The sequence below is a fragment of the Poromitra crassiceps genome (assembly GCF_964638095.1).
Source record: "Poromitra crassiceps genome assembly, chromosome: 14".
NCBI lineage: Eukaryota > Metazoa > Chordata > Actinopteri > Beryciformes > Melamphaidae > Poromitra > Poromitra crassiceps.
The window spans coordinates 292,501-306,252 of NC_139633.1; the positions used below are offsets into that span (position 1 = coordinate 292,501).

The 13,752-nt window shown below is 44.0% G+C and overlaps 1 protein-coding gene across 1 annotated transcript in view; it reads right to left on the reverse strand.

Moving 5' to 3' along the window:
- LOC310789530 (contactin-associated protein-like 4) overlaps positions 1-13,752 on the reverse strand; it is a gene marked incomplete at both ends in the record, with an annotated part of 176,899 nt that overhangs the window by 83,889 nt on the left and 79,258 nt on the right. The window contains one exon of the mRNA XM_083651166.1: positions 4,649-4,824. Within this exon, the coding sequence (XP_083507292.1) occupies positions 4,649-4,824 (176 nt within the window). The remainder of the gene's footprint in view (positions 1-4,648; positions 4,825-13,752) is intronic.

A 13,752-nucleotide genomic window follows, 5' to 3' on the forward strand; every position in this document is an offset into this window, starting at 1 on the left:
TGGCTTTTAATGGTTACTACATGTACCTGGGAAAGTTTCATCAAACAAACACACAGCAACAGGAAATGCAATAATTTATTGATAACTTAATAATCATTCTACCGCCAAGCAATGTAGTTCTTCAGCGATATTTAGCAGAGTGGTTGCCTAGCAACACAGAGATGCAACAACGCACAGATGCTGTTGCAGTACTATTGTGATGAGGTCACACGTGTGTGTTTATAGAGTATTTTAGAATGGCTTTGAATGCAGCTCATCATCGGCAATCATAACCAAGGACCGGAACTATCCATTCTATATTTTTTATAATTACAAACATGTAGTCTAGTCTGTTTTGATTTAATTACCCTCTAAACGTGATTACTTAAGTAATAATACTTAAGCATAAAATAAAACATTGTTCTTTAAGGGACATCCTACTAGTGTTGTGTCAATTGGTGATCGAATATCGGCAATTGAATGGCTAATTGTCGATTGAATTTTCGATAGCCGATGTACAGTATATGGCACCCCCCCCAAAGCCTGTGTGTGTGTGTGTGTGTGTGTGTGTGTGTGTGTGTGTGTGTGTGCGTGTGTGTGTGCGTCTGTCTGTGTGTGTGTGTGTGTGTGTGTGTGTGTGTGTCTGTGTGTGTGTGTGTCTGTGTGTGTGTCTGTGTGTGTGCGTGTGCGTGTGTGTGTGTGTGTGTGTGTGTGTGTGTGTGTGTGTGTGTGTGTGCGTGCGTGCGTCTGTCTGTGTGTGTGTGTGTGTGTGTGTGTCTGTGTGTGTGTCTGTGTGTGTGTGTGTGTGTCTGTGTGTGTGCGTGTGTGTGTGCGTGTGTGTGTGTGTGACAGTGGCAGCGTGGCGAGCAGAAAGACGTGTGAAAGCAGCAGTGAGTACAGTGTGTGTTTAGGCTATTTGTCAGTGATTACCGTAAATTTCGGACTATAAGCCGCGGCTTTTTCCCCGTTTTTTGGCCCCTGCGGCTTATATAACGGTGCAGCTTATCTATGGATTTTTTCAGCAAACGGCCACTCGGTGACCTCCAAAATCGATGGATTTTACAGGTTACACAGCTTCATCTGCACATTTTATGTGCATTGCTTTGCTGCTTGTTTTTTCGATTATTTTTTTGTAAAGCACCTTGAATTGCCTTTGTGTATGAAAGGTGCTATATAAATAAAATTTGACTTGACTTGACTTGACATCATTTGGCGGAAATCAACCGGCATCACGGTGAACATGGCGCTCAGCTAGACAGCTGCTACACCAGACCAAACAATATGTTTTAGCGATCTGATCTAAAATGAATAAGGTGACCAGAACCAACTGAATAACTTTAAAGAGTGGGGCGAATGTCTGCTGGAAGAAGCACAAGACTGAAAACCAATAAGCAGAAAGAAAAGAGACGAAGCAATCACCGCCATGAATGAGGAAATGACTCACCTGCTGGAGGCTGGAGATACACGGCTTGGGCTTAACTTTTACTCCGTGAAACACTATCGATTAAGTCCGACATCGCTCAGAGGTTTTGAGCAGCTTGAAAACAAGTTTGAAAACGTGCAGAAGTCCATCCACTCACTCACTAAAGAAAATAAGGCAACCGTGAACAGAGTTTCTAATGCGGAAAAGCGCATCAGCGCACTGGAGGACAAAAACAACACAGTGAGTCCGAAAATGGATAAAATGCAAAAAAAAATCGATACCCTGCACACGCAGGTTGATGACTTAATCAGCAGGAGTAAAAGAAATAACATTCGCCTGATCAATGTAAAAGAGGAGCTGAGATTGGTGACATGGACGCTTTCCTTGGCAAAATCCTGTGTTACATCCTGGACCTGAAGGAAGGCGAGAAACCACAGTGGACAGGGCACACCGGGCGCCTCGGCCACGTCCAGACCCCGGCCTGACACCGAGGGCCATCTTCATCCGCCTACTCCGCTGGCCCGACCGTCAACTCATCCTCCATGCTGCGGGGAAGAAGCCTCTTCCCCGCAGAAGGGTACGCGCTTTTTCGTCCGGCAGGACCTCTCCGCGTTGGTGCAACAGAAACGCGCAACATACAACAGCATCATCGAAAAGGTTAAAGTCAATGGATATCGCTTTGGCGTACTGTACCCAGCGAGACTCGTCATAACCATTGATGGACAGCGGCGGAACAAGAGCTCAAAGTGAAACTGCCGAATATCTTTTGAGTTGGACTGGTCAATAGTACTGTGAGTAACTAAAATAAAAAAATAAAAAACGGAATTCTCTCTTCTTTAGCACTCTTTCTAACTATAAATCCACTTCTGTTTTAATTTCCTCTCTTGCCCTCTTTTCACCACACCGCGGACACTGTGTGCACTGTAAAAAAAAACACAGGTGGTGTTGTGTTATGTTGTTTTGTTGAAATGTTAATAAATGGGAGCTTCCTCAAACAGCCATCTCTTTCCCGACAATCCCCTCTGTGCACGAACCCTTACATATGGTAATTAAACATTAAAACACAATTAAAAAAAAAAAAAAAAAAAAAAAACATTAAAACACCTGCGGCTTATAGTCCGGTGCGGCTTATATATGTAACAAACAGGCAATTTTGCTACTGCGGCTTATACTCCGGTGCGGCTTATAGTACGGAAATTACGGTAAATGCTACTACTGGACATTCAAACATGTGTCTGATGTCCACAATGAGCCTCGTTAATAAAATGCTTAATTAGAAACCTGTTTGCTGTCGCTTGTCCATTGATCTGCGTCTCATCTACTCTGTGCTCAGCTCCATAAAGCTGCCTCCACATGATAGGCGATCTTCTCCTCTCTCACCGCGAGGTAGAGCGGAGAAAGGTGAGCGGTAAATAGGTCAAAGTTTAAACAATTTGAACTTTGACCTCAGCACAAGGTGGCAAATTTCGAGCGGTGCACGACGCCAAGTGTAGGGCTGCCGCATAGTTGGGAGGCACCGCTCTCCCCATAGGAAAACATCGAGACAGCAGACACAAGAGCTGTTTTACCGCGCATCATGTGTGTGGGGGGCTTAAAGGGATAGTTCGGTTTGTTTGAAGTGGGGTCCTATCAGCTAGTTGCATACACTAACTGAAATAGGTACAGTGTTCTGGACGCTGAGCGCACCGTTTATCGAGACCCAGCACTCCAAGCAACAGCCTCCACAGCTCTGTCTCTGTACTACACGGGGCCAAGAACTAAAACGTAATTTAGCCACCTAAAACAACGCCCACCTAAACAAATCGATATCTGTGTACATCCACGCTCTATTTTGACCATTTTCAGCGCTTTACTTTTCCACCAAACAGCCGTCTCATTCGGCACTGCTTTTTCTGCCAACCGTACAACTACCGTATTCCTCCGCTAAACGCCTGCACAGAGCATTTCAGTTAGTGTATGGAACTAGCTGATAGGACCCCACTTCAAACAAACCAAACTATCCCTTTAAGAGTAACGTTATGGATACGATTAAGATACTAATCATGTTATACTTCCTCGGCATGGCATCGGCCATCTCAAAGCGTGACGATAGGACGATCTGACTGTGGTCAAGATCGCCTAACACTACATCTCAACTTAAAATCCAAAATACATATTTTTCCTCTCATCTGTAGTGCTACTGTATTTATCTATCCAGATCATTTTGTGTTAGTTGCCCCCCCAACACACACACACTAGGGATGGGCGTGAGTACTCGGGTACTCGAGCACTCGTTCATAACGTCAGTATTCGAGTAACGTTTCTGCTGTTCGGGTACTCGCCCCACTCCCCACCCCTTGAAAAATGGTCTAGAAGATCTACGCACGCATCGTCATGTGGATCTGGCAGCATGAACTGCACGGCCGGGCGTCAAGTCAGCCAGAATGTACAAGTACGTCATCCGCTTTGTTGCTTTAAAAATAAAAGGCTTATTGTAACCTTATTTATTTTGAGTAATGCGTTACAGCCACAGTTTCATGCCATTTAACATCACAACGAGTATTTTGATACAAGGATGCAGCTTCCTTCGTTGAAATACCTTTTCTCCTCCAACGTGCATCAATAAGCTATTTACTTTTGTTTAAGTAACATTATTTTGAAGGTTTTAACCAGAAGTTTTCCAGCTCTTCCCGAAAATGGTACCTGGAGATATTCTCCCGAATGAGAAGCACGCTTCTTCATAGCGCACGCCCGATAAAATTCATTCAAAACGTTGCACTAGTTTACTGACTACACTGTCGTTTCCCATAACGTTAGTCACAAGAAATGTGGAGAAAGAATCACTTTTTGGGAGACAATCGCATCATGGTGATCACTATTCAGCAACAATGGACATGTATTGGAAATCAAATGCCTTCGCTTGTTTCACAACTTGTCTGCTCCAAAGCGTTAATCCAACCATCGGAGATACTGTCTAAAGGTAGGCTTTAGATGTTAGCTTAGCGTCACCTAATATCACAGTCAGTCCCTCTCCTGACAAAAAATGCTCCAGGTAGTGCTTTTTCCATGCAAAAATGCAAACGTTATGTGTGAACAGCCCGATACACAGCAGATTACCCCTGCTCAGTCATTACCATAGTAATCACACAGCCCGCGCCCCCCGCGTGAGTACTCGAGCACTCGTTCATAATAGAAGGAGAGTACTCGACTATTTAAATTGCTTAAAATGCCCATCCCTAACACACACACACACACACACACACAGACCTGGTCGAGATCCCAGTGGGTGAGCTTGGCTGGGATCTGAAGGCCCTGGGTGCTTGTGTCCACGGTGAGGTTGAGGTGAGCGTTGTGCCGCTCCACCGTCACATGATGCCAGTGCTGGTCGTCCAGCAGGCTGCCGAGAGACAGCACCCTCTGGCTGTCAGGGGAGGAACTTCTACCTGCAGGAGGAAGAAGAGGAGGGGGGGGGGGGGGGGGGTTCACTACTAAAGAGCCCAGCATGTGTTTCCCCCATTTCCCCAAATGCCCTCCCTGAATCGGAAATTGACCAGTTTGTCACTGTGCACTTTGACCAAAGACGGCTAATTCCTATTACAGTATCTATAATAACATCTACTCCCTAAAGCTGGTTCCCACTACATGCCTCAAAGAATCCTGGGAACGTGACTTCAATGTTGACATCTCTGACAGCGAGTGGAGCGATATTCTCCTGGTGCACTCTTCATCGATATGTGCTAGGCATGGCAAAAATACCCTGCCAAAAATATTTCCAGATGTGATGCATAGATGTTAGCAATAGGGATGTTCATCAATTATCGAAAATCGATAATTGATCTTTAAGAAATTGATTCGATCATGTGGAATTTTGATCGATTATTATTATTATTATTATTATTATTATTATTATTATTATTATTTTATTTTTTTGCGGACTAGGTTTGGGTGGAATTCGTTCCTCCTCGCCCCACTCCATTGCACAGCCGACTAACGTGAGGTGGAGCTTCATATAGTCTCAGTTTTCTGGCTGGGCACGGGCCTTTGTGCCAACAAAACTGTTTTAAACATGGGGAATTCACACCGACATGCGCCGGGGACGCAAACAAACGCACCCAGCGGTCTGCATGAGGCTCAGGCCTGTTGATTTGACTCTTGAGCTGTCAGCTAAGCTGGAAGACGCAGAGTAAAAAAAAAATTATATATATATATATATATATATATATATATATATATATATATATATATATATATATAATATTATTATTATTATTATTACGCTATCGATAATCAATAATTGATCGTTAATTTTCCCGATTTTCGATTATGGAAATTGTTCAAAATGAACATCCCTAGTTAGCAATCTCCAGCTGTCTGAGGAAGGTGCTGCCCGAAACGTTACCACCGATGTGAATAAACACTCTAATCTGGAACCCTGCAGTGTGCAAACTTTTTTCTTTCTTTACAAACTCCAGCTGACCATTACATATGTTTCGGTCATGTCCTGGGCTGACAGACTTTTGGTACAATGTATTTTAAAACTCTCGGACAGCACCAAGATAGACCCTCAACAAGATAGAACCCTAACCGCCCGAGTGCTGTTCGGCCTGCCCACTACGATTCAGTGTGGGTGGTCTTCTCTATGTCTGAGATGTACAAGATTCCTATTATAATTCTACATGTTGGCAGAGAATCTATAAATCAGATGTTGAGTGAAGAAGAAAAAGCTGAGCATGATGTAGGGCTGCACGATATTGGAAAAAACAGACATTGCAATATATTTGGTTTCTGCGATATATATTGCAATATGAAAAAATACAGGAATTTTCACCAAATGACTTGATTAGCTCATCAAGCCTTGTCCCTTAAGAAGATAGTGGGTAACCTGCGTGGATGTGACGTAGTAGCAAGTGTTTTTAGCTGCAGCCAGAGTGATTGGCAGGATGCTAGTGTGCTGAGTGCTGAGTATCAACCAGCAAAAAAGTTATAGCCTGACGTGTTTGAGTTAATTTGCCTTATTCTTTGACATTGCATGTCCTGCGATGTGACTATTGCGCATGCGCACATTGCGATGACGATGCTGAAACGATATATTGTGCAGCTCTAGCATGATGCATAATTAAAACTCAAGGTAGCCAAAAAGAAAAGGTAGAAGTGAATCAATGACAAAGATCAAAAGCTGCAGGTCCTGCTTCAGTTGAATGGATCATCTCGGTATTCCCTCAAGTGTTGGGAGAGAGCAGAGTTTCCGCTGAGAAGCAGCTAAATGCACTTAGTCATGAAATATGAATTAGTTTGAAGGGAGACAGCTTCGTCCAGAGAGAGATAGACATTGTTTGAGGGGAGACAACTTTATCCAGAGAGAGAGACTGCATCAGAAAGAGAAGGGGAGGAGAGAGAGAGAGAGGGAGAGAGTCATGTGTTCGATTATCACTGATCTATCAGACAGATACTTGGCATAGGAGAGACAGAGATTAGAGTGAGAGAGAGAGAGACAAAGAGACAGACAGACAGAGAGAGAGAGAGACAGAGAGACAGACAGACAGACAGATACAGACAGACAGACAGACAGACAGACAGACAGACAGAGAGACAGACAGAGAGACAGACAGACAGACAGAGAGAGAGAGAGAGAGACAGACAGACAGACAGAGACAGACAGACAGAGAGAGAGACAGACAGAGAGAGAGAGAGAGACAGACAGACAGATAAAGAGAGAGACGGGAGGTGATCAATAGAGTCAAACATGCTTAATCATCATTGATCAGCATGGGGGAGACAAAGTCAAGTGTATTTAATCATCATCGATATAGAGAGCCAAAGTGGAACATCACTTCCTCCTTCAGCACTGTACCAGAGATTTTCATCCACCATTTATTTTCCCATAGACATTTCCTCAAATGCTTATAAAAATAGTTTCAGTTGTTCAAACCAAACAGTACAGATATATTTAGAAACAGGAGAGATCGCATAACATTTCACTCAGACCAAAACGTTAAAAAAAAATGCGGGTTTAAAGAAAATATTTTTTCGATGTTGTTTTGTTAAGTTTTGGTCCAAGTGAAATGTTCTATGGTCTCTCCCGATTCTAAATATAGCTGAACCGTTCGGTACTTTGACGAAGTAAAACTATTTTTATAAGCATTTTACGAAATGTCTATGGGAAAATAAATTGCGGAAGAAAATCTCTGGTACAGTGCTGAAGCAGGAAGTTTGATTTGATTTGACTTATTAATGGAAATACACATCATATCCAAAGGATTACATGATAAAGTGTTGGACACTTGTTTCCATCATGGTCCCATCGATGTTCCTATACATTAAAAACAAATCATATAACATAATAATGTAAGAATACCCTTAACAACCCGCCCATCAAATAACTCTAATAATTTAGTCAGATAAAATACAACTAGATAAAAACAATAAAATACAATAAAATACAATAAAATGCAATAAAATACAAAAAGTGATGTTCACTTTGCCTCTCTATAGAGTGATACAGTTGGCACAGGGCTACAGGAGAGAAACAGACTACTTTGAGTCAGATAGCAGCTCAGTAGACTGGGAGGCTGTGTATTATATCATTGGCACCTCATTTAGTTCATTTTCTCTAGCTGCTTAATCCTTTTCAGAGACAGCGGGGCTGGCCGCTCTCCCAGCATGCATTGGGCTGAAGGCAGGAAAACATCCTGTGCCAGTCCATCACAGGGAGAAGAAGACACAGACACTCACCTGGGCATCAAACCCAGGTCTTTCTTGCTATGAGCCGATATGAAGCACCAAACCAGGCAAAAGTCCAACCAAAGAGATCCGAATGAGCTGCAGTTTGAGAGGGAGATTCACTATGTGTGCAGCAGGCTTCCAGATTGCATAACGTGATATCTCAGTTGATTCATGTGAATGGCTTTTCTTTTTTCTTTTCTCTAATTTTTCCCCCCTGATTTTTTATCCCATTTTTATCCCCCATTAGTGCTAATTTAATTTATTTATCCTGGTTGCTACTCCACCCTCTGCCGATCTGGGGAGAGCCGAAACTGGCTCCATGCTTCCTCCGAGACATGGGCAGTAGCCAGCCGCTTCTTTTCACCTGACAGGGGAAGCTTCACCGGTAGGACATAGCACGTGGGCGGACCACGCTATTCCAACCAGTTCCCCTCCCTCCGAACAGGCGCCCTTAACGACCAGAGGAGGCACCAAATTAGCAACCAGGATATTGCATGTTTTGGTGAAGGGGGTTCCTATATGAAGGAAGCCCCCGGGAGGCATGGGGAGAACATGCAAACTCCACACAGAAAGGCCCTTTTGACGACCCCACCCGGGCGGTGGGCACTCGAGGACATGCGGACGGGCACGCATTCCTTCAGCGTTCACAACATCCCAGGTGGGAATCAAACCCAGGACCTTCGAGCTGTGAGGCAACAGCGCTTACCACTGCACCACCGTACCCCCCTTTTGGGGGCTTTTCTGATTAAAATGATGCATAACAGTTAAAAGAACACTGCGGATTTTCAACCAGCTTTGCATCATTACAACATGGCTGCAGTCTGTAAGCAGTTTTGCAGCCATTCATTTAGTTTGACAGTTATTGACTGTTGATTTGAGTTCAATTGTGGACCAGTGATGTCATTCATGCACAAATGGCATCACTGGTCCACAACTTAGCTCAGATCAACTGTCAAACTAAATGAATGCCTGCAAAACTGCTTACAGTTTTCTGATATACTACTGATGTTGTAATGACACAAAGCTGGTTGAAAATTGGCGGAGTGTTCCTTTAAGTTTTGCTTGCCTGGGTCCAGACCCTCCAATCCGTCGAGTTGAGTGGCCTGGCATCTTGACAAAGAAAGAAAAAAAAACTGGTCCAATGAGCGCCATGGGGGACTAACAATTAGCCAATCAGCATCAATAAACAGTGCAATGGGTGGGACTAATGCTGTTGTCAAGTGTGCCGAGGAGTAATAACAACAACGGCGCCCGGTATAGATGAGATAGACACTGTTATCGAGGCTGTTTTAAATCGATTAAAAGTACCACTTAGTGCGACATCTGAACAGCACTCTGCTTTGATGACATTTATTCAAAGAGGAGATGTTTTGTTGTGTCCTCCTGTCTGGATTCGATTCAGGCCGATACATTGGTGTCTACGTAAAGTAAAATTGGAAATCAGACTAGAAAATGGAAATCAAGTGTAAGAAAAATGTGTGAGAGCTACATGTACAATCCTGGCCTGGCACAGATATTCCTCACCTTTGTGCACGGTCTTGCTGGTTCTGTTCTGGCTCTTTTCTGCACAGAGTTTGGCTTTAGGATCCACTCTGCACGACCACTCAGATGATCAGGTGACAGCTGCTCTTGTTCCTGCACGCACATTTAGATCGCTCTCTCCCTCTCCCTCAGACCCCCTTCTCACCGAACGCGATCAACTCGCATGTACTCGCACTCGCCCTGCCAAGCCCTACCTCGCCCTGCCAAGCCCTACCTCGCCCTGCCAAGCCCTACCAAGCCCTGCCAAGCCCTACCAAGCCCTGCCAAGCCCTACCTCGCCCTGCCAAGCCCTACCAAGCCCTGCCAAGCCCTACCTCGCCCTGCCAAGCCCTACCTCGCCCTGCCAAGCCCTACCTCGCCCTGCCAAGCCCTACCTCGCCCTACCAAGCCCTACCTCGCCCTACCAAGCCCTACCTCGGAGACACTCAGTCTCTCTGAGACTGAGTCAGCCGATAGGATAGCTGTGCCTTAGTTACGTCACAGGTAATGTGCAATTTGATTTAATTTAATTCCAGTGTGCAATAACTGCAATTTGACATGTACTGTACATAGATTGTAACTGTAACTAACAATTCTTACTTTACTATCCCATTGACCCTATTTTATTTTATTTTACTTTATTCTATTTTATTTTATTTTATTCTATTGCATTTTATTGCATTGACTGTTTTTACGTTTAGGGAGATACTGTGTGTTACCGTGTTATGCTATGTTGTGTTATGTGGATATTTCATGCCTGAGCGCGAGCAACTGTAACTTGTCCCAATTTCCCCCTGGGGATCATTAAAGTCTTTCTGATTCTGATTCTGATTCTGCTGCAGCGTGGTTGGCTGCCTTGCTGTATTTCCGTCTTCAATTGGTCTATTTCGGTTTTGGCCCCTCCTCTCGTCTTGTCGCCTGCGATGTCCTGACGCCAGGTATCCCAGCATGCTTTGCAAGCTGGTGAGCGACAAGATGGCAGCGAGGGAAGGAGGGGCAGCCAACCACGCTGTAGCAGCGGGGCAGGGCTGACTGGGCGAGTGCGAGTACATGCGAGTTTATCGCGGGCGGTGTGTAGGGCCCGTCTCTCTCTCTCTCTCTCTCTCTCTCTCTCTCTCTCTCTCTCTCTCTCTCTCTCTCTCTCTCTCTCTGACTCGCTCTCTCTCTCTCTCTCTCTCTCTCTCTCTCTCTCTCTCTCTCACTTTTGTTTGGCACTTCATAGGCAGCAGCAACAGTTGTATTACTGTATAAGATACTGCATGTAACTAAGGTTCCATTCCAGAGAAAGTTAGCTTCTGGTCTAGTGTAGTCGTCTCTATTTTCGAACTCTAGAATCGATAAAGGTTCATGAAAGCCTCAAAACTCTTTAAAGTCCCTATGAAATGACCTCTGAGACATGCTTGTGAATTAGGGCTATATAAATAAACTTGACTTGACTTGACCTCCCATTACTTTCCCTTTGTGGTAAACAGAGTATATTTAATGGTGACCTCATGCCGCACCAGTAGGCGTAAATAAAAGGCCCAACCAATAAAAACATCACATATTTTCAAACAATCCCGCCCCTCCGCCACTCCCATCAAATCAAACTGCCTTTCTTTCCCAGACTGATATTCCATTGGTTTAGACTTGAGAATAATCCCTCAGTGTGTTGCCCTGTTTCAACAGGAAAAGCCTCAAATCAAGGAAGTGAAGATGGTGTTTCATGGGTCTTAAATTTTCAGACTGTAGCCTACCCTCAGGACTCCTTTACCCCTTATGAGGGGATTCTTCAAGGAACCCTCCAGGTTCACCTAGTTGCTGTTATTTTTTAACAGTGCGGTTCCTGTGTTAGGCTACATCACGTCAGACAGCTCCCCAAAGCAATATCACGCAATCATCTGCTGTCTGCAGCAGGATTATGGCTCTTCGATGTGACTCTAAATCTAATTTGTGAGAAGACAATGAGAAGTCTTCTCAGAAGACAGACGGCTGTAATTACTTCAGCGCTTTTTTATTTCTCCTCCATTCAGTTTGATGATTGTGGCTGTCAACACAATCGGGGCACCACAATCATGATATCTAAACCTGGTCACAACCAGGAGGAAGTTCTGAAATTTGAAGCACTTTGAAGAAGGCTGGTCTTAAATCTAATTGAAAATAAATAAGAGATTTCAGTTATAGTCTCATATCTAGTTTTGTACGTGGGTTGTCAAATTGTCACTGTGATTCAAAAAATGCCTCTGTGTTGCTAGAACCAGACAGACTGTTGTACTTGTGTAAGAAGTTTAAGTTGGAAGTGATATTTTCTGAGGAAGCACGCATTTTCCATTTATTAACCTGTTTTAGACGTCTCAATGGTTATAGACCAAAAATAAGGATACATCGGGTTTAAAAGTGAGAATTTAGTAGACGTCTACATTTTAGACTACATCTTCTGGAGTACGGAAGACAAAAAAAATGCATATGGATTTATCTGGTGCATAATTTTTATATAGCTGTTTGTTTATGCCTTGTTTTAGATACGGTATGTGCTACTTCATAGCCAAGAAAGATCCTGGGCTATATGAGAGCTAAAGCATATTTTGAGACTGAGTGAGTCATGTCCAGAGTTGAGTGTGAATGGCCTCAAAACAGTTTGGATGAGTTATTTCAAAATAGTAACATTTTAAAAAGAACACCATTGCTATTTCAGCCTTTCTTTCTCTCCACTTTGGCACAACTGGGTGGAATAGTGTGATCGTCCCACACGCTACGTCCTGCTGGTGAAACGCCTCGCTGTCAGGTGGCGGCTGCACATGTATCGGAGGAGGCATGTGCTAGCTAGCCTACGGCTCTCCCCAGATCGGCAGAGAGGGTGGAGCAACCACTAGGACGGCAGGGGGAATTGGCCAAGTACAATAGAGAGCCCCAGTAACGAGTCCGGAAATCATCGATGCTAACAGCCCTGGTTCTTCACAGTTTTCGCCTATGGGAGTTTTGAATGGGTTTTTGGCGCGATGCTTCTAATAATCTCTCTGGGCAACGCTGGCTTAATCAAACGCGAACCAGTGTTTAGTAATATCATCTTCACACACGAGGACCACTTTTACGAGTTTTGAAGCTTTTACGTGCCGTTAAAAGGGCGGCTAGCTAGCAAACGGCTAAATGAGACTACACTTTTGAGTCGATGGGGATATATACGTCAATAACGTCACCACTTCAAAGGGCGAACACGGAAATTATCTTTCCCTCACCTGGTTCAGCCCGTTCAGCCCGGGGTAATCAGTGCACACATCAACAAAAGTCTAGGTTGAGTGACGTGGAAGCCTATGCGACACTGTGTAGTTCTGGATTAGCTTAGCACAAGCTTTTTACCTCTAGGGCTCGCAGTTACGCTACAAAACTCATGAAAGTGGTCCTCATGTGTGAAGATTATCCCGCTGAACCTTGGTTCGCGTTTGATTAAACTTGCGTTGCCCACAGACATTATTTGAAGCATCGCGCCAAAAACCCATTCAAAAATCCCATAGACAGAAACAGTGAAGAACCAGGAAGTTCGGGACTTCCGCATTCAGCCTACAAAAATACGTCATCCCTGGAGCTCTCTATTGGGGAGAAAATGGGAGAAAAAAAGAAAATAAGTGAAAGTGAGTGAGCCTTTCCAGTCTTGCAGGTTATGTAGCTAATCAAGTCTTCATTACGAGTCAAACAGCTGTGTTGCTAGAACAAGTTGGGCTATCACAACACACACAAAAGAAAGAGATTCCTATAAATCACTACGGATAGAGTGGAAGAACAGGGAAAGTCAATACTGCGGTAATGACTACAACTCATCGCCAACCATTCACTCCGCCAGGCTCACAGACTTTATCCAGAGTGATTCATCCCTTCTTTTGTAGCTATACAGAAGTAGCACTATTGCAGCCCGATGCGACAGGATCCCATAAGTCTAAGTAAGTAACACTAAACTGCGGGTGTGGGGGGAAAATGATGGCTGGGGCTTTTTACACTGCTACTCACGTCATGCTACGGTACATAACACGCTGAAATATGCTGAACATAAATGCAACATGGAAAGTCATGATTTAAAGTATCCTGTTAAAATGTCATGAAAAGCTGATTTCTCTCGAAACGTTGTTTACAACCCCGTTAGTGAGCATTTCTCC